The following is a 20468-nucleotide window of genomic DNA, read 5'->3' as shown; positions in this document are numbered from 1 at the left end:
AACCAATACATGCATGCATAACCAATAAAAAAGACAATTAAAATAAATTTGTAAAAATGTTCACAAATTGTTCAGCAGAGAAATCTGAAAATGTTTGAAATAGGTTAATTTGACAGTAAGACAGCAAAAAAAATTTAATAAATCCTCTTTAGAAAATCCAAATCCTCTACCTCTAGGTCCGACGGCACCAGGGAATCCTGTATTCCCCGGGAATCCAGGTGACCCTGGAATTCCCATTATTCCAATATCTCCTTTGGGACCTAGAAATAAATAAATCCAACAGTGAAATAAGGTTAATTTGTTGATTTCTGATTATTTTTCATGATGATTTGATCATTTTCATTTTTTTCATGTTCATTGATGATTTTTATAGAAGAGTGTATATAAAGAGATTATTACAGAAAAGTACAGGGAATCACACAGTTCTTACCTCTCTCCCCAGGGAATCCATCTTTACCTGGACTTCCTGGTTCACCTGGCAACCCTTTAGGGCCTGGTGATCCAGGTAAACCGGAGCTGCCTTTCTCACCTTGAGGACCAGGTTTTGCAGGACCAGGAAAACCTTGGGGGCCTTTCTCTCCCTTTTCACCAATTCGACCTAAAACATTACAGAAATACAGTATAGGGGTCATCAAGTGTCAATAATGATCATGAATCATATACAGTTTAGACATTTCTACTTAAGAAGAAACTTGCCTAAGGGACCAGGTTCTCCAGGAGGTCCCATTGGTCCTGGTTGTCCAGGCTCCCCGAATCCTGGGGGTCCAGGTGGGCCTGACAAACCTGGGAACCCAGGAGGGCCAGAATCACCTAGAAGTGAAAGATTAAGGTAAATCACAGAAATTTGGTTCCATTTGATTTTCTGGTAATGCTGTAAGACTAAGACACTAAAAATACTAATTTATTGTACCTTTTATACCCTGAGGACCAGGTGGTCCAGGTTCTCCTTCAGTTCCAGGTACACCTGGCATTCCTAAATTACCCTTTTCACCTGGAAATCCTTGAATTCCTGGCTGTCCCATAGAGCCCTTGGGTCCACGAAGGCCAATGCCAGGTTCACCCTTTATGATAATAACAGCAGTTAATTAAAACAGGAGCAAATTAGTTTGTACATACAATTTGATACTCTTTCAAAATCAGTATTTCTGTCAAAATAATACTTTTGGTCCAGGTGTTCCTGGGTGTCCGGGAGAACCATCCTGGCCTGGATTTCCAGGGTCTCCATTGAACCCTGGTGCACCTGGTAAACCAGAGTGACCTAAACAAAAATAGAAAGAAAGGCATTTCTGAAATATCTGGCATTATGAAAGTAATTTATTGTTATAATTTCCAATTTAAAGCAGCATTTTATATAAAAAATCTAATATACCTTTTGGACCTGGTGGACCCGGAAGTCCAATTCCTGGAAGACCAGGGTCTCCTTTTTCACCTGGAAATCCTGGCAATCCTTGATCTCCAACATAACCCCTTTCACCTTCAGAAGAAATGCAACCAAACATAGAACTTTAACTGAATCTAAGTGAATGCAATAAACTTAAGCATATATATTGCATTTTGCCATTTTAAAACACTAATGATATTGGTAAAAGCTACATATTAAGTTACCTTGAAGGCCACGTAATCCTGCCTCACCACGAGGTCCTGGTGGACCTGGAGGTCCTGGTGTACTTATACCTTTTCCAGGTTCACCTTTAGGTCCTGTTGTAAGGATGGGAGATTCTTATATTAATATTTTAGTCAAAAAAGTATGTGCATTTTGTACATATAAATTTTATATATTCACATGACAATTGAAAACACTTTTCACTTTTTGAAAACAATTTTTTCAACAAGTACAGTTGGAAGTACTGGCCTGCTTTTCCTGGTGTTCCTGGAACACCAGGAGCTCCTTGACTGCCCTTTTCTCCTGGCTCTCCAGGCCGGCCGATTCCAGGGAGACCTGGGGGTCCTCTCTCACCAGTTGGTCCTCTTAGCCCAGTATCTCCATCTGGGCCACGGTCACCTTTAATGCCCTCTCTAGCCTTTGAATTAATAATGGTTTGTAGATTACATACACAGATATTCTTTTATTTAATTATAAATTTCAAGTATCTACACACATACTCATATAATGCTTGGTGTAGTTTGTTTAAGATATGAAAACTATTAGTACTTACTGGTTCTCCTTTCTGTCCTGGCAAACCTGGACGTCCATCTGCACCTGGTATTCCATCTATGCCTGGCAGTCCCCTACTACCAGGAAACCCTGGTAAGCCCTTTTCTCCCTTCAGCTCTGGGGATATATAGATATCACCTGGTTCACCCTTTGCCCCAGGAGTACCCATTAAACCTTGGGTGCCATCAATCCCCTGTGGTTTAGAGACAAGACAAAGGGTTTTTTTTATTATGCAATTGTTAAATACGAAATTGTTAAATGCACTAGCCCACAGTGTCCACGCTAGCCTTAGCACATTTGGTGGCCTAGCTACCAACAGCACAGTCAGGTTTGAATATACCCCTAGGTCCTGCCTAAATTATGTTGATGTATGGATGTTTTGCTTTGTGGGAGTGGTAAATTAGGCTACCTTCCTTCCAGAACTGGACAAATCATTTCAACACCATGGTTAAATTCATTTCAGAGTCCTACTGGCCAGGTAAGCCTGATAATGAATGAAAAAAATCCAGAATCAAATATAAAACTGTGATTTCCATCACCCACCGGATATCCAGAAGGTCCAACAGGGCCAGTCTCACCCTTTTGTCCTTTACTACCTGTAGGTCCAGGGAAACCTACATAAAAAAATGATAACCAAATGCATTACTCATATTAAACCAATAAACTAATATGAATACATACATGAACAGTAGATGGAGAGACCCATGCCTCGTAGTTTTTTGGCAAATGTTAAATAAGCATTTGTGTTCCTCTTGGTTAACAGTGAGTTTTGTCCTGTAGCTCTCCCACAGATAAGCTTTTGCCCTGTTTACCTCTAATGGTGGAATCACAATCACCCTAATCTGAGTATCATGTCTCATTGAGAGGCAAATTAGACCTGATTTTACATGATGTTTAGACTTTTGAATGGCAGTTAGCAATGCTGGGTGTCAATTCAATATGGTTAACTTATTTGATTGTATTAGGTGGTAATTACATTTTCAAACAGGGAATGTTGGTGTTGGATATTTTGTGCTTCCATACATTAAATTATTATTTAAAAACTGTAGTTTGTGTTCATTCAGGTTGTCTTTGTCTTATATTCTCTTTAATATATAAAAAAGAGAATATAATGTTATATATGTGTGTGTATTTATATATATATATATATATATATGTATATATATACTCTCGCTCAGGAAACACAAACAAAATTAGTCTGAATAGAAAATATAGCAAAAGAACAGGACATGCTGACATGTCAGAGTTATAAATACTGTAATGATTTTGATGGAAATGATGAATGTTTTCTTCAAACTTTGCCTTCATAAAAAAGACCTTTTGTAGCAATTACAGCCTGGGCATTCTAGCTGTCAATTTTTACAAGATAATATGATGAGATTTCACCCCATGCCTCCTGGAGCATCTCCCACAAGATGGATTGGCTGATGGAGTCTTCCTCCATAGCTGAAATCAAGCTGAATTATGCAAGTGATCCCAAACTTTTGAGCGGTAGTGTATATATAGTGTATATATATGTATGTCATACTTCATACTTATAATTTACTAATCCTCTATTAGCAGTAGTTAACACAAACCCTTGCACTGCCAAGTCACTTGTGACCGTCATCTGCCAGTGGCGGGCCATGAATTTCACACCTAGGCCTTCACTGGCCTTCACCAAATAGATTTCTTATCCTCTGTCAGCCATTGTGGGTTAAAATATATATATTTTATTTAGTTTGTGTGGTTTGCAGTCTCTGACCACTCCAATTATCCAATCAAAGGACAGGAAATTGCTGACATAATCGTATGCCTGCTAGATGGCCCCAGTGACACCAACTTGAAATCTGATTGGTTAATGGAACAGTTTCATTGTCACTTATTTTAAGCTATGGGCGCCTGCACTATTGATTCTGAAGGCCTTAAGGCAGATTTCTTTCACCCTGGCAACACACAATGTCAGCCACTGGCTGAAATATGATTGGATAAATATTCTTATCATATAGACTATTGGTAATAATTTATTACACATATATGAAAAAATATATTAAATATAATAAAATGCAAATCAGTGATTCAGATCACTGCTGTTTAGGCCAGCAGAGAAGGCCTTGCTGGCCTTGACAGCCCACCACTGTGTAAATGCATTATTAAAACACCTACTTTTTACAGATATTTCACATGATTCAAAATAAATCATCTAAAAATAAATCACTGAAATCTGATGACGTTTTTTATTCATTGCTAAAATTGTCAACATATCAAGAGTCACTACCTTGATTTCCTTTTGGTCCCTGAGTACCGGGTAAACCTGGGGGTCCGCTAGCAGAGCATTGTATACAAGTGTCTCCTTTTTCACCTAAACAAGGAGGTCAGCAAAACAAATAATAAAAGGTCAGTTAAAAACTTTCAATTATTAGTTATTCCAAAAACTGTAATTTAACAATATCAGCATGACTATGTTTCAAACTGAGGCACAATGTCTAATGTCTCTTGATTGATCTTACTTGTTTGTACTTTACTTCATAATTTATGTGCATTTAAACCCTTGTGTGTCTCATCATCTCGAAGAAGTGTTCGTTCAATTCATACTTAGAGCCTATCAATACCAAGCCTTTTGTTCATGTTCGCAGTTTTTGTTTTTTTGATTCTTGCTATGTTCACTGTTTTGATTTTGCTTGCAATTGTCTGATCTGTTCGATGATCACCAGACCTCTGCCTGGTTTGGATTATGCTGTGATTTTGCCATGTGTTTTGGACTGTGTTATTATTGTTATTGTCATTATGATTAAATATTATTCTACCTACAGTTGCATCAGTCTCAGCCAATAGTTTGTGATTGGATAACAATACACTAAATATGATTTATTATGCTCCATGATTCACAGAAATATAAGTGATACATGAAACAAATAAATAATTTATAATATTTAAAAGATGTGGAAATACTTCTGTGGTATCAGTTTATTCTATGAACAAAGTTGTCATGGGCAGCTTGGACAGTTCCCTGCCAAAACACCAGAGGATGTTCTGGCAGAGATTCTTTCTGTTATGTCTTGTGCCATGTGCTTTTATTTTTGCACATAATTGCCCCACCCAATCCTTTATCCTGTTCCTGACTTTGCACACCTATTCAGTTTCCTTAACTACCTCTGTATATACCTGCTGTCTTGTGTTTACTTTTTGCTGAGTCCTTGCCTTTTGTAACCCGTTTTCAGTCTCCTGTTTTCTGCCTCATGTTTTCTTGTTTATTTTTCTGTATTTTTGTTGCCTAAGTTTTATCCCTAGTGTTTCTTGTGTCTGTTAGTGTCTGCTTGTTTAGTTATTTTACTAATAAAAACCCCGTCTGCCACTTATCCATGCATTTGTGTCTGGATTCTGTTCCTACAGAGGCACCCGCAACTGACAAAAATCATTTCAGAGGATTTTCACCAAGGTTAAAATCTCCTTTTTGTGTTTATAAATGGCTTAAGGTGCTTGAGTACATTCTTTCTCACCTTTCTGTCCCACCTCTCCTTGCAAGCCAGGAGGTCCAGGAGGACCTGGTTCTCCATAATTAATGTCACACTCCTCACCTACAGGAAAATAAAATGACAAGCAACAATGTATTAAAATAGGAACAGACACATTAGGCAAGAAAACACCATAAAATAGTTTCCTGTAATAAGTATTGTATTATGTCTTGATAAAATTAGTAGCATATGACGAATTAGCAGTGCAATAACAATTAGCAGTTGTTATATGTTGATATTTTTGCAATATAAATTTTTATTTATTTATTTATTTATTTTTTGGTTCTGGTCTAAGATTGCTGGCCTACACCTAGGCATACTATACCCACCTACTGGTCCAGGGGGTCCAGGTGGACCAGGAAGTCCATCAGCTCCCTTGGGTCCTCTGAGAGACTCTCCATCAGCACCTTTGTCTCCTTTCTGTCCAATCTCTCCAGGAAAGCCCCTCTCTCCAGGGGGTCCAACAAGGCTTTTACCTATAACCAACCAAGGACACAAGGAAAGAACACCACAGTGTGAGGCAAAAAACTTTGATGATACAGTCAAGGGAATTCAAGAGAAACATTTATTTAAGAATATTTTTATTTATTTATTTATTTATTTTTATTATTTAAACTGATAGTTGGATTACAATGTATTTGGAGTTAACATCAAGTACTTCTCTTACCTGGGGAACCAGGATCTCCAGGATACCCAGGGGGGCCTGTGAAAAAAGACCAGGTCTTATTCTGGAATGATTCCACATTATGTTTTTAGTTCATATAATTTCTTTGTTAGCAAATCAATAGTGGGTGAAATTACTCTTTTTGCAAGCCTCAAAAACATAGCAACTGTATGTGAACTCCTTTAATGGTTTGGATTTTATTCATTTTAGTACAGATTAGATCAAGACCACCAGAGGGCAACACTGTACATATTTTTGAGTTTCTTCTTTTGTTGTGTTTTTCATTTCCTCCCATGATCATGCCCACCTGTGTTGTGTTGTCACATTTAAGTTGCTGTTTTCCCATCATGTGTTTGCCGTGCAGGTGTTGTCATCACTGTGTCTGTGTCTTGCTTACCATAGTCTTTATCCTAGTGCACTCTACTAAATATTTTTTTTGCACTTGTGTCTGTCTCCATCTTCATATTGTGTTGTTGGCTTACCTGTCTCTCCAACTGGTCCGGGTGAGCCTGGAGGACCAGGAGGGCCAGGTGCACCATGACCCTTAAAAATATATTGCAGTACATTACAGTTTGAGCTGGTTTATAGACTAAAAACTAGGTGCTTAAAATCGCTACTATAAAATATGTATGCTGTATATCTAAATAGTATGAATATAAATGGTTGCATTCTTACATATCCTGGAGGTCCTTTCTCTCCCTTTTGCCCCTGTTAGGAAAAAGATGAATATCAAATTCCATTCAAAAGCACTAAACGAGATGAATATACCTGTTGCTGTGGCATATTGTAAAAGAAAAAATGCATTCACCTTTAAGCCAGAATAGCCAGGAATACCAGCATCACCCTTTTCCCCCTTTAAGAAAGAAAGAATATTGTAAAATATTTCCCACATATCTTCTTTGTTTAGGTAGAATGTACCTAATATTAGCCCTAAGCTAAGGTATTAAGGTACATTATCAGGTAACACATATAGAAAATGTGCATAATACCTTAGCTCCATGTTCTCCATGCTTTCCCTCTTTTCCCTACAAGGAAAAAAATATATTAGGTTACTTTATGTGCATTTGAGCTACCTATATTTGTATTTTTTAAGTTCAAAAGCTTAAGATCATTACAATTAGGAATTTGTTGCAAAAATGATGTCAGAGCTTAAACATCAACTCACTATAGGGCCTGGAGATCCTGGTTCGCCTTTAATTCCTGCTTGAAATGGTGAACACTGCTCGAACACAGAATGGTTAACCATTACCATAACAAGAAAGGATGAATTCCATCTTACTGCTGACTACATGTATTTTCTCTTAGAGACTATAAAAATGCATTTTTCCATATTTCAGATCTCCTATGTTAAACCTTTAAAACATTCACATCATGTCTGGGCACAGATATGATTAAAATCACTCACGTTTTCACCCTGTTGTCCAGGAGGCCCCTTATCACCCTACAAACAAACAGTTTGTTGAAGTTGTAAGTTACAATAACAAATAAAGTTAATAATTTCATAATAACTTCCCTCGAGTAACAGGTTTCCAGAGATTTAAATAATTCACTGATGCATGACAAGCAATCTGATTTATTAGTTGAACTTACTGCAGCTGTGGGTAAATTAATAGAAATCTGGATTATCAATCAAATTAGTCTAAAAAATATCAAAGCCATACCTTTAGTCCTTTAAGATAAACCAATAAACTTCCTTCTTGCCCTAAAGGAATTCCAGGGGGCCCTGGTGGACCTGTGAGACCTTTTTCACCCTGATAAAGGAAGTACACAGCGAATTGAATGATGTTAAATTTCTAGAGCTGACAGCAGTGTTGATTACTGGGCAGTTTAACATTCACTATATAAATTCAGCCTTCACATGAAATTCAAGCCTCAAATTTTTCTTGTGTGTAAGTAAAAAAAAAAAAGACTTGTGTAGCATACAATGTTGTCTGTGGATGCAGACCACATTTTGTACCAGGTAGCTACTGTAGTTCAGGTTGGTCATATGTTTTTGCGAACTGTTTATTGAGCAATTTTGCATAATGAGTGACTTAATTTAGTTGCAGGTGATTTAAAGTTCTTGAGATAATACTGTCTTCTGATATGACCTTAGACGCTGATCAGGATGTGTATTTATGTTTATTAAGACTGCATCAAGGCTGCTGTAAGTTTACATTATCAATGTTTAATACGAAGTTGTTTTCTAAGTATGTCTGTGTCTGGTGGCCTCATTACCTCGACTAATTTTTTAATTACAATTTGTGCACATCCATGAAAATAAACATTGAAAACCAACTAGCAGAAAGATTATTCTCATATTATAACTAGATTATATGTCCAACCTTTGGTCTTAATAAAATTACACTTGAAAAGGAAACATTACACTCAGGAAAAAGTGCCTGAAAATGATATTTATGTCGGTCAACCTCAAGCTTAGTGACAAAGAAGTGTTCTTCTAGGTGATATGAGGTGTGTTTACCTTGTTGTCATGATGAACAGGTGTGTGTGTGTGTGTGTGTGTGTGTGCCTTACTCACCTTTTCACCTTTCGGACCAACAAAAGAAAGCCTATCACCCTGCAATACAAATCAAACAGTTATCTATACAATTTACTTTTATCAGCATACTACTTATTAATAAAATAATAAGAACTTTAAAACTTACAGGAGGGCCAGGAGGGCCGGGTTCACCAGGATATCCCTGAAAGGAAGGGTAAGGAAAAGAGGGATGTCATTGGATGAGGTTTAGAATTGATATCAATTATAAACAGCTACTGCAAACATTATTCTCATGTACAATAATGCTTGTATATTTCTTTCTGTCTGTTTGAAGCATTTACTGTGTCTGGTTAGATGCAGTCACTCACTCGATTCCCATCTAATCCTGGTGGGCCAATTGGTCCTGGTGGTCCAGGGTTTCCTGGTGACCCCTTAAAAAGAGGAGAGAAAATTCAATACTACATATAACATATGCATATTAATTAGGGAAAAAAACATAAGAACATATAAAACTGTATCAAGGCCACACTTACTTGCTCTCCTGGTGTTCCTGAAAATCCTCTTTCTCCTTTCTGAGGAATAAACCCACCAATAACACCACCTGGGTCACCCTGAAAGAGAGAAACATAAGATAATGTGTATACTAGACTTCTCTGAATGAACAAGTGAAAGGTTAAAATTAGGGTTTTAAAAAAATCACACAATGAAAAATGTAATAAATTATGTCAACATCAGGCCTTGTTTTTTTTGTACCTTCATTCCTGGATCACCTGGAAAACCCTATAAAAAATAGGAAAATCTAATTAATGAAACTTAAATGGTGTTAAATATAATTATTTCAGATAATCACAGAGGCAAGTGTATAGCTAAGCAGTCTAAAAAGCTGCTATTTCTGTGAAATTAGTTGGCTTTTCCTTACTGGTGGTCCTGGCAATCCTGGTATGCCCGGGATTCCATCTCTACCTTGATCCCCCTGCAATATAAAAACACTTCCTTCATTTGGATTTGAAATGCTAAAATATGCAAATTTGCAAGAGATATTCTAGATTCAACACACATTTTCTTATTTAGTAACAAAAAGACAAAATGTTAATGTTTGCCTTTGTTCCATTGCAGCCTGGGATACCCGGTGGTCCCTGTGGGCCATCTTGACCTGGGATACCCTGAAGTGGAAATACGACACACAATCTAGTTACATACACTTTAGTTTATTTCAGCATTTCTGAAGGCACACAAGGAATAAAATATAAATAAATAATTTGATATATTCAGTATAAAAATAGAAAGAGTATGCATCACATTACAGGGTCAAGGGTCATGTCTATTAGGAAATTTAACTCATGAACACATGATTGTTTTGAAAATAATGAATTGTTATGCTGCCATCTACTGTGCTGAGCATGCATGTGACCGATGGTACAGAAATTAAAATTAACCAGGTAGTAACCAGGTAGGAAACAGTAAGTACAGCCTATTATTCTGTTTCATTTTATCACCTTCTGCATGAATAAATTAAAGTAAATATTTTCTGTAGGAGTTTTAGTCCATCACATCAGTTTGGAAAATTTTGACTCTTTACAACATTGCTTCAGGTGAGTGATGTTTGTGAGAATTTTTTATGCACATCTATCTTAAGATCCCACCACAGCATCTCAGTATGACTGGGGTCTGGATCATTCTAACACCCATGGCTGTAAAACAAGCCTGACAGATCACATGTCCACCACTACACTTAACAGTTGGTATGAGGTGTTTGTGGTTATACACTGTATTTCATTTTTTACCAAATATGATGTTATGCATGAAGACCAAACATCTTCTTCTTGGTCTCATCAGTCCAAATTATACTGTTCCAGAACTTCTGTGGTTTATTTAGATGCAATTTTGCAATGCTGCCATGTTCTTTTTGGAGCAAAGGCTTTTTCCTAACAACCTTTTCATGAAAGCCATGCTTGTTCAACTTTTCTGACTGTGCTTTCATAAACATAAATGTAATGTTCTTACAGAGGCCTGTACATCACATGATACAGCACTTTGGACTTTATACCTCTGAGCACTCTCGGAAAGACTGGCAACAGTCTTAAAGGATCTCCAAACAGAAGATTAGAAACGATTGTTGCTCCCTGTGAATATGGGAAGGGTTCACCATTCTACAATGAGGACTGAGAGCAGGAGAGCTGGAGAATCTTGAAGGCGCAACTCCTGAGGTTGTGGGTGATGTTCTTTCTTCTTGGCATGATATAGACACACACCTGAGCATTTTAGAACACCAAACTGCCAAATGTTTTGCTTTTCTAGAGGTGGACACACTTCTTGATGATTACCTGAACTTGTGCATTTCATTAGTAATTAACTATCTTAATGATTATGGAAGCAGGAAGCTCACCTGAGCTTATTTGTTTATAGAAGCTGATGAGGATCGCACAATTGTTTATTTAGACAGAAAAAATATAAAATTACACACACAGAATTAAGAAATGTGATCTTTCTTTTTCCAAAGTATGTACTACTTTACCAATACTGAACATCATATTAATGCATTTTAGTAATTTATAGATGACTGCATCTTGGTTATATCTGGCATTGTCTCAACTCGGGTATATCTGGTGTTATTGTGTTATTTTTATGCCAATGCTGCTGAATTAGCATTGTAATTATAATGGCTAGTCTAAATGAACTAGAAAATATCTATGGTAGTGAATACACTAAACATAAAGAAGCAATTATTAAAGGTGTCAAAGCTTTGTGCTGTAGTTAAAGACAACTGTAACCAGAATAGAAGTTGTTATGCAGCTAGATTCAAGCAGCGTTTACATTTTTAACAAACAGTAATGCAGTAATGAATTATGAAATTTAATTTATAAGGCAGTGCAGCCTGGAAGCCTCTAATCATTCAGATGAATTTAAAATGTTTTAAAGCTGATCAAAAGAGGTGGCCTGGGGGAATTCTCCATTATTCTAAAGATAAGAATAGTAGTTAGTTCACTTTACTACTTAGTTGTCTGATTTTTTTTTCAGTTCCTGATCAGAGTAACATTGCAGAACTTACCGGGTGCCCAGGAATTCCTGGAATACCAGGTAAACCAGGAGGGCCCTAGAACAAAAATATTGATATTTAGTATTACATGTTTTTACATTGTTTGTCTTTGTTAAAATAAATATATAAATATATGATGCTTCAGAAAATAAGAATACTGATAAAAGAACAGTTGGCCAGAAAGCCTTTCAGATTTCTCACTCATTTCAGGATCACAATTCCTATTATGCAAATAAAAAATAAATAAATAAATACTGAAATATGAATAAAAGAAATATTACTTACACGTATTCCTTTCATTCCTGGAGCTCCTGACTCACCAAGATCTCCCTATAAGAGTGCATAAGTCATCTTCCAGTAACTGATTCATTTAATTCTTGCTGGAAAACATTCTCAAATCTCTGCTTATGTTGGTGAATAATTCAGGGAGTTAATCAGAAGCAGAATTACCCATGAACTACTAGACTCTACTAATTAAAATTAATAACACACACTTATATTGTATATTGTCATGAATTCACCCTCATCAGTGAGTGTGAATTATCTGGGCTTTGGTTATTACATACCTTTGGTCCCATTGGCCCTTGGGGGCCCTCGTGACCTTGCACACCAGGAAATCCCATATTGCCTTGTAAGCCAGGTAAACCTCTCTCACCCTGTACCAAGAAAAGAAAAATTTTTTTGAATTTGTGACATACTAGAGCATATATTATGCTTAAATATCATTTTTCTGATGGTTTACTAAAGTGAGACAAAGGCAGAGGACAAAAGTAGAGGACTCCACTAGATGGAGCAACAGATTGTGGAAGTAAAACCTGCCTACAAAATCATGTCTAATAGGCCATATATTACAGGTTTTTTTCTTTATTTACTTTATGGGTATTTTTTTCACCAACACACTGGGTGCTTAGAGGATAACTCAGTTTAGGTAAATTAAATGTGCAAATGCTATTTATTATACAAATATTTTGCAAATTATAATTATACCATATATAAATAATTAATATTAATAATATTATAACTATCATAATTATTAATATATAATTAAACATATAAATGTATTAATTTAGCTAGTAATAAGAGTATGAAAATATTTCACACTATAATAAAAAAATGTAGCATCTCAAAGTGCTGTACATGTGTAAAAAAAAAAAAAGACAAATAAATAAAATAAGAATAAAATGCTTCTGATTGTACTGACTGTATAATTAATGAGGCATATTGCATTACACATATAAAACACCACTGCTTGTAGGCATAACATTTTAATTTAATTCTGGAGTACATTAAATTATATATTTACCCTAAGTATGAATCTGTATTTTAAAAATATTATTATTATTATTATTATTATTATTATTATTATTATATTATAGTGAGTATTTATTATAATTATACATGACTAATTATTTAATATAAAATGTAATTGATTTTTAAAAAAATATTATTTAATTATTTTAGCATAAAAGTAAATAACGTAAAATATTTATTTACATTTCATAATTTATCATGTGGTAGAATGTATATGCTGGGGGGGAATGTCACTGAGAAAATAGTAAATTAACACGTAATAAACATATCACAGACTGTACTACATTTTAAAATGTTTATTTATTCATACACTTATGTGTTCAGAACACCAATACACATCCTTAACCTGCATAAATTCAACATAATTATCCAGTTCAAATTTGAGTTTGTCTCATAAACAAAAAAAAAGACACAAAATCTTCAAATACACAAGACTGTAAAGAAGCAAAACAATGACCTGGACTGTGAGAATTGAGGACACATACCTTTGACCCCTTTACACCGCTGCAGTCACACTTCCCACATGATGAGCCTGAACACCCCTGTAGAGAACATAATGAGAGATAATAATGTATTATTAAAGTCCACCACTAGGTGGCAGCAGGTTTACATCCTCCAATTACAGAGTCACACTCGAAATACACACCACATACAGTATGACTCCAGTAATAATGGAATTCACTCAAACACGGCCTCTCCAGTAGTCTGAAAGTAACTGATATTAAATTAGGTAATTAAAATGTAAAAATAAAAACATCATGGACTGTATCATCCCTCAGAGACAATGTTGCTATAAGATATTTTTCACCAACATGTTTTTTCCATCCTGCTACTACTGGGACAGTTTTCATTTTCCTTTGCATTACACTGTAAAGTCTACAATTTACAGAGAATTGTTTGCACTTGTTTTCTTTTATCCAGTGCTGTTTTGTAGTTCTGTCTAGTTAGTGTGTCATGTGTATTTATTGTATATGACAACAACATCCAATTGACTTGGCTGTTTACACCCTAATAAACAAGTTCTGCAGACCAATGTCACACCGCCAGCTAGGCCAAATGTTCCTTGCTTCACACCCCAGTCCTCTTCAGTGTGCTTGGCAGTATATCCTGGGAATGGAGATGCACTCATCTTCTGCTTGTATGTGAGGCACTTGGCCAAATATTTGCAGCCAAAGAACAGGCCTGAGATTCAATCCACTCCTGCCCTCGCAACCCCACCTCCTCCTTTTGTGTTTTGGGTAATTGGATCAGTGTGTGGGTGCTGTGCAGGACCATGAGAACTGCTGGTATCTCAACATTATCTCATCATTTCCTCTAGGTCAGTACATTCTGACCATCAGTGGCTGTCCGGGCAGGGAGTTAAAGGACTGTCGTTTCAAGTCTGTTTAACATATTTGACCCTGCTTAGTTAACCTTAGTATAATGACAGCCTTTACCATAGCCAATACCTTTAAAAATTCTAATACAGATAATAAAGCCTTCTATAACTATATATAAGGTTTCTGATGTTCTTTAATCTTCACTGCATGACTGAGGTAATTAAATTGCCCTGCAATCCACAAAAAACCCTGACATACATGAAGGGTCATATCTCGAAACATGTTCATGTATCCTTTTATCACTCCAGTCCTCTTATAATGGCCATCTTCCAATCTTCCACTCCAACATGCTAATCTCAGACCTGGATCACACGCACTGAAACATGGATCTTATTTTCCTTCTTATGCCAGTCTTGCATTCCCAAAAACCCAAACATGACATGTACAGAAAAAAGACAAAAAACATACAAGACCGATTAGATGATAATTATCTCAATATGCTCCCTATAGGGCCTCTGTAGCTGTGGGGGAAAATATAAGAGTTTAATATTATGTACATTGTGTGCTATGAGGACAAACTGTGTGACTGTCATGACTGTGAGCAATAACATGAAGCCACAGATACATAAACTGTTGTTTTGGAGGGTTTTTTTCCTGTTGTGTTTCAGAACAAACTAGTATAGATATACTGGAATAAGAGAAAGTGTTGAAAAAAGAGGTGAGAATGGAAAGATTTTTTAGCTGATCCAAAGCCAAGTTTTCAGGTGAGAAAATTTCAACAAGCAAATAACTAGCAAGATAATTGGAAAAGTACACAGCAAAGTAAATGGATGAAGGTTCTCAGTATTCACAGAATGTGCACATTTACAGGATGAAAGGATTACAGGACTTTTATTTTGTTTAGATCTTGTGATCTTGTGTATAGATGGGACGCATACCAGTCAGCCAGGATACTTCCAAGAAGAAAATAAGTTCTTTTTCTCTGATCATTTAAAGGGTAAACAGTGATAAAAAGTGTGTAATGAGGCACAGTGAAGACCAGAACCAGCAGTACCCTGGCATCTCTCCATCTGTTTCTCAGCACTTCAGGAACCAGATAGTTGAGCACTCAGTCTACATAATAGTGTAAGACGTCATGCTGATGTCATACAACAGCACACAGATGCTATGAAGTGGTAAAAGACTGATAAGAGATATCTGCTAAAATCTAGCACTTATTATAAGGTAAACACAGAACATTTGGGTTATGAAATTAGATGTCTGTTTCATGGCATATCTCTCATAAATGATGACTTAGTTATTCAACTGGGTTAAAAAATGTTTTCTGAAATCCAGATAAGCTTAAGGATTCATCCATCTATAGTCAAACATTTTCTGGTAGTTCTATACATTTAGCTGTATCTATACATGTGCTTCCTCCTATACTATTCACTAAATATAAACAGCATAACCTTGAATTATAGATTGCATCAGTCAAGTTTTAGTCTGTATCTTGACCAAGAAACGTATTAAGTTTCTTATGACCTTCATTATACTTTTCTAGTAATTCATCACGTTTATGGTATACAGGAGCCTGGAGACTTTCCCAGGGGACCCGGGGCAAAAGGCAGGGGACAGGGTGCCAACCCATAGAAGGGCACAATTACACACACACACTCCTGACAATTCAGAGAATCATGTTTTTGGACTGGGAAGGAAAGCACAGGGAGAACATGCAAACTCTGCACACATAGGGAGGAGGCAGGAATCGAACCCCTAGCCCTGGAGGTGTGAGACATACATACTAACCACGAAGCCACTGTGTGCCTTCTATGACTAATTAAACAACAATAAAAATATTAAATCGAAATATCACATTATTTCAAAATGCTATGATTTGTTACTAAAGCCTCATTCATTCTGAGCCAAAAATCATTATCTTAAATTTCTACCAACAGCATTAACCAATGTGCAATTCCTCAACAAGGAATTTGGTGACATCATCCAGCCAAGATATATTTGTGTAGACTCAGTGTAATAAGACAGCAGCACATGTGTGAAGCCAGAACATCTGCTTGTTGGACCGTGGAAAGAACTCATGAATCACACTGATTTGCGAAATCGCTGTTCGTTAATGTCTCCCAGAATGGTGATAATTGGCCTAACTTGTTGAAATTTCAGGAAATTCTAAACAGATTTATTATAAGGCAATCACCCACGCTTGTGTCATCTAGCAAAACTAATCTGGGTTTCCTAGAAATCTGATACGGACAGAGGCCCATGATTCCCATATATTTAATAAACAAGAGGAAAGTTTATAGACTAATTCAATTTAGTTTATACATTATTGTTGTCCATTATCTGAAAAGAATACGAGTTATTGCTGTTTCTGTTTGCCAAAAAGCTCCAATAAACACCTTTACACCAAATAGCTGTGATAGCTCACTCTACTAGCACTTTTCGACAGGTCCCACAATTTCTCAGCGTGAGAGCTAGGTATATGTCAAGACTCTTCTCTGTTCTGGCACCAGGGTGGTGAAATGAACTTCCCCTAGATGTCCGAACAACTGAGTCACTGGCCATCTTCAAACAATGGATGAAGACCTACCTCTTCCTGAAACACTTAAACTACCTCTTATTTTCCCTGTTTGTTTCATGATTTAAAAAATACCTCCCAAAACAGTGTTTAGGCTGATGGTATCCTAAGTCTGTGACCCATTGGACCTGTGTCGATGTATTCATTGATAGAGACTTCAAAGCATTCCTGTATTTCACTCTAGATAAGGGCATCTGGCAAATTCCAGAAATGCAAATGCAAATTAATAGTTTGATGATAATTAAGATGTTTTAATTATAGTCAACAGATTTCAAGACCTATCACAAATTTTGCATAGATGATATACACCTACATAATCAAAACAGTAACTGAGGGTATATCCTTTGAAAGAATGGTGATCCAGCATAGTCCCAGAAATTTGTAGAATCTGTGCCAAGGTATATTGAATCTGTTCTAGTGGCTTGTGGTGGACCTACACAATACTAAGACACTTAATATATTCTTTTGTACTGCTAGAATTAAATATTTTAAATAAAAGTCATTCAAGAATTTAACCACCAAGCTGCAAGATCCTCAGGCTCATATTCATTCCTATACAGTATGAATGTCAGTTTACCCCAAAACATTTCCCCCAAGAGGGAAAATCATGCAGAGCCTTTGTTGTGGTCATTTATTTAACTGCTAATTATTTTTAAGTACAGAGGGTAACAACGACACAGTTATTTAGCTTATAGTTAGCAGAATATGTAGAGACTGTATTCTTCATATGAAACGCACAGTACTTGTACAAAGTAGCATAACTTTCATGAAACCTAACACCCACTGAGCTGACCATGATGTCTGAAAATCTGATATTTGCTGTGTGTACAAAGAGGGCATCAGATCACTTGTAATACATCTTGTGGACAATCTGGGTGCTTTAACTCTGTTTTCTTGTACTGCTGATCATGCTTCTCTAAATACTTTCAGATATCAGACCACTCTGATCATTATGAAAGTTTATAACAAATACAGCAGTGGTAGCTCAAGTAGTTAAGGCTCTGGATAGTTGATCAGAAGATTGGGGTTTAATCCCCAGCACTGACAAGCTGCCACTGTTGGGTTTTTGCGCAAAGCCCTCAACCCTCTCTGCTTGAGGGAACCATATCATGGGCAACCCTGCGCTCTGACACCAACCTCCAAAGTTGGGATATGCGAAGAAAGAATTTCACTGTTCTGTTATGTGTATGTGACAATAATAAAGGAAATAAATGTGGAGTTGAATATTTCATAATAGTTGATTTGTGTTTGTAAACCTCAGCGTATTTGCAGTGGTCATATGGGGACAACTAAGATAGCTTTTCTTCTCAGTACCATTTATCCTACAGAGGGTTGCTGGAAGCCTGGAGTCTATCCCAGGGGACTTGGTGCAGAAGGCACCCTGGATAGGGTGTCAGTATATCACAGAACACAATAATACACATACTCACACACCCATCAACACACTAGGGATAATTTAGAGCCTTAAAACATGTCATTGGATTGAAGGAGGAAACCAGATGACTTGGAGGAAACCCTGGAACACAGGGAAAACATGCAAACTCTTTGAATGCAGGGTGTAGTTGAGAATCAAATCCCTAATCCCAGAGGTATGAGGCAAACATGCTAACCACTAAGCCACTTTAATTTAAAAAATCAGGCTTAATTAGCCCACACATGATAAGAGCATTTTATAAGCCTATTTGCTAGAAAACTGACCAATAAAGTCAGTCAAATAAATGGAAAGTGCGTTAAACAGAATACTGCTTGAAAACAGTTGCTACTATTTTGGAAAGTGAGAAACATATCTATGCTGAGAAATCGATCACAAAGCAATTATGACACAACAGTGTGCAAAACTCTTCAGTTCAGACATCAGATCTAATGGTACAGTTGTACTGCTAGAAAGTTAGAAAGTGTTGTTGTTGATCTTTCGGCTGCTCCCTTGTGCGTGAGGGGTCGCCACAGCGGACCAACTGGTCCGCACAGCAAATTGGCACAGGTTTTACATGTGTAAACTTCTCTATAATGTATGTATGCACCGCCTTATGTCTTGCTCTGGGAAGTCTGACATCCTTTAAGCAGGAAACACAAGTTTCCTATATGAGTCAATCCTGAATAAATTCTATGGCGCTAACACCATTGTCTTAGTATTTAACAAAAGAACCTGGACTGGATCCTCTAAACTCAAGCCAAGTGGAACAGTAGCGAGGAAAGCTATGTGAACTGGGAGAATAGGCGGAAACACAAGGGAACCCAGCTTGTGCAGAGAAGCAACCGTCACTACTTGGATGAAGTCACTGTTCAATACAGTGTGAAGTCTCATACTGTCAGCTCTTATCTGGGGCGTTATCTGTTCTCTGTAGAACAGCTCACTGGTCAGGGAAAAAAATGTTTCTCATAGTCACTGCCAGAGATATGGAATCAGGCTTTTCTGTCATCTTACAATGCACATATTGAGACTACACTGGTGGGTACATCTGAGGCCATCAGCAATGCATTCCTGAAATCATCTGAAATGCACCAACCCACATGTCTGATGAACACATATTCTAGAAACTCTTAGAATCTCTTCTGCACAGAAAACATAGAACATGCTTGATCATATCACAATGCCAATATGCTAATTTTATAAAATAAATAAATAAAACACATAATAAAAACATAATAAATATATTAAGCATTGAATGAGAAGTATTAATCACATGCACCATTTTATATTTGTATTGGTTTTTAGGGCTTTTTATCCTGATGTGTGGTATGTCGTCATGCTTCCTGTGGTTTTTGTGGTTTCACTATAACACACAGCTTCTGACCTTACCTACCACAACCTCATAAATTACCGTACAGCTCTGGAAAAAAAATTAGAGACCACTGTAAAATAACCAGTTTCTTATGTTTTTTTCTTACAGGTGCATGTATTGGTGAGATGAAGAGTTTTGTTTCATTTTTTGTGAACTGCAGACAATATTTCTCCTAAATTCAAAATATAACTATTGTTATTTAGAGTGTATATTTAAAGGAAATGACAACACATCAAAATAACCCAAGATCATGCAGTATTTGCAGACCTTTAATAACTAATAATAAAACAAAATGCAAATAATTTGTAAACAAATTGTGTTAATGCTTTGGCTAAATAACATTAAGAAATCAGTATTTGGTGGAATAACCCTGATTTGCATGCGTTTTGGCTCCATGCTCTCCACCAGTTTTTCACATTGCTGTTGGGGAACTTTATACCACTCTTTTTGCAAAAAAGCAAACAGCTCAGCTTTGATTGATGGTTTGTGACCATCCATCTTCCTCTTGATGACATTCCAGAGGTTTTCAGTAGGGTTCAAATTTGGAGATTGGGCAGTGGTCTCTTATTTTTTTTCCAGAGCTGTATATCCGATATATTTCCCACGACATGAACTAAGCACTGAGGCCAGAAGAATATTTTACACCTTAAG

General features: G+C 36.6%; 1 protein-coding gene across 1 annotated transcript in view; it reads right to left on the bottom strand.

Moving 5' to 3' along the window:
- col4a1 (collagen, type IV, alpha 1) overlaps positions 1-20468 on the bottom strand; it is a 41207-nt gene that overhangs the window by 10042 nt on the left and 10697 nt on the right. Inside the window, exons 2-33 of the mRNA XM_058393045.1 lie at positions 13626-13682; positions 12396-12485; positions 12115-12159; positions 11842-11886; positions 9893-9955; positions 9712-9765; positions 9546-9572; positions 9326-9403; positions 9161-9223; positions 8959-8994; positions 8832-8870; positions 7975-8064; positions 7719-7754; positions 7479-7532; positions 7303-7338; positions 7122-7166; positions 6989-7021; positions 6796-6856; positions 6317-6352; positions 5979-6125; positions 5635-5712; positions 4413-4496; positions 2699-2769; positions 2157-2348; positions 1853-2021; positions 1606-1698; positions 1370-1474; positions 1161-1258; positions 911-1061; positions 697-810; positions 431-598; positions 171-260 (exon numbers count right to left, since the gene is read on the bottom strand). Of these exons, the coding sequence (XP_058249028.1) occupies positions 171-260; positions 431-598; positions 697-810; positions 911-1061; positions 1161-1258; positions 1370-1474; positions 1606-1698; positions 1853-2021; positions 2157-2348; positions 2699-2769; positions 4413-4496; positions 5635-5712; positions 5979-6125; positions 6317-6352; positions 6796-6856; positions 6989-7021; positions 7122-7166; positions 7303-7338; positions 7479-7532; positions 7719-7754; positions 7975-8064; positions 8832-8870; positions 8959-8994; positions 9161-9223; positions 9326-9403; positions 9546-9572; positions 9712-9765; positions 9893-9955; positions 11842-11886; positions 12115-12159; positions 12396-12485; positions 13626-13682 (2548 nt within the window). The remainder of the gene's footprint in view (positions 1-170; positions 261-430; positions 599-696; positions 811-910; positions 1062-1160; positions 1259-1369; positions 1475-1605; positions 1699-1852; positions 2022-2156; positions 2349-2698; positions 2770-4412; positions 4497-5634; positions 5713-5978; positions 6126-6316; positions 6353-6795; positions 6857-6988; positions 7022-7121; positions 7167-7302; positions 7339-7478; positions 7533-7718; positions 7755-7974; positions 8065-8831; positions 8871-8958; positions 8995-9160; positions 9224-9325; positions 9404-9545; positions 9573-9711; positions 9766-9892; positions 9956-11841; positions 11887-12114; positions 12160-12395; positions 12486-13625; positions 13683-20468) is intronic.

This window comes from Hemibagrus wyckioides, linkage group LG06 (genome assembly GCF_019097595.1).
Source record: "Hemibagrus wyckioides isolate EC202008001 linkage group LG06, SWU_Hwy_1.0, whole genome shotgun sequence".
In the NCBI taxonomy this organism is placed as follows: Eukaryota; Metazoa; Chordata; class Actinopteri; order Siluriformes; family Bagridae; genus Hemibagrus; species Hemibagrus wyckioides.
Note: the sequence above shows the minus strand (reverse complement) of the source record. Positions and strands in the feature narration are given on the sequence as shown.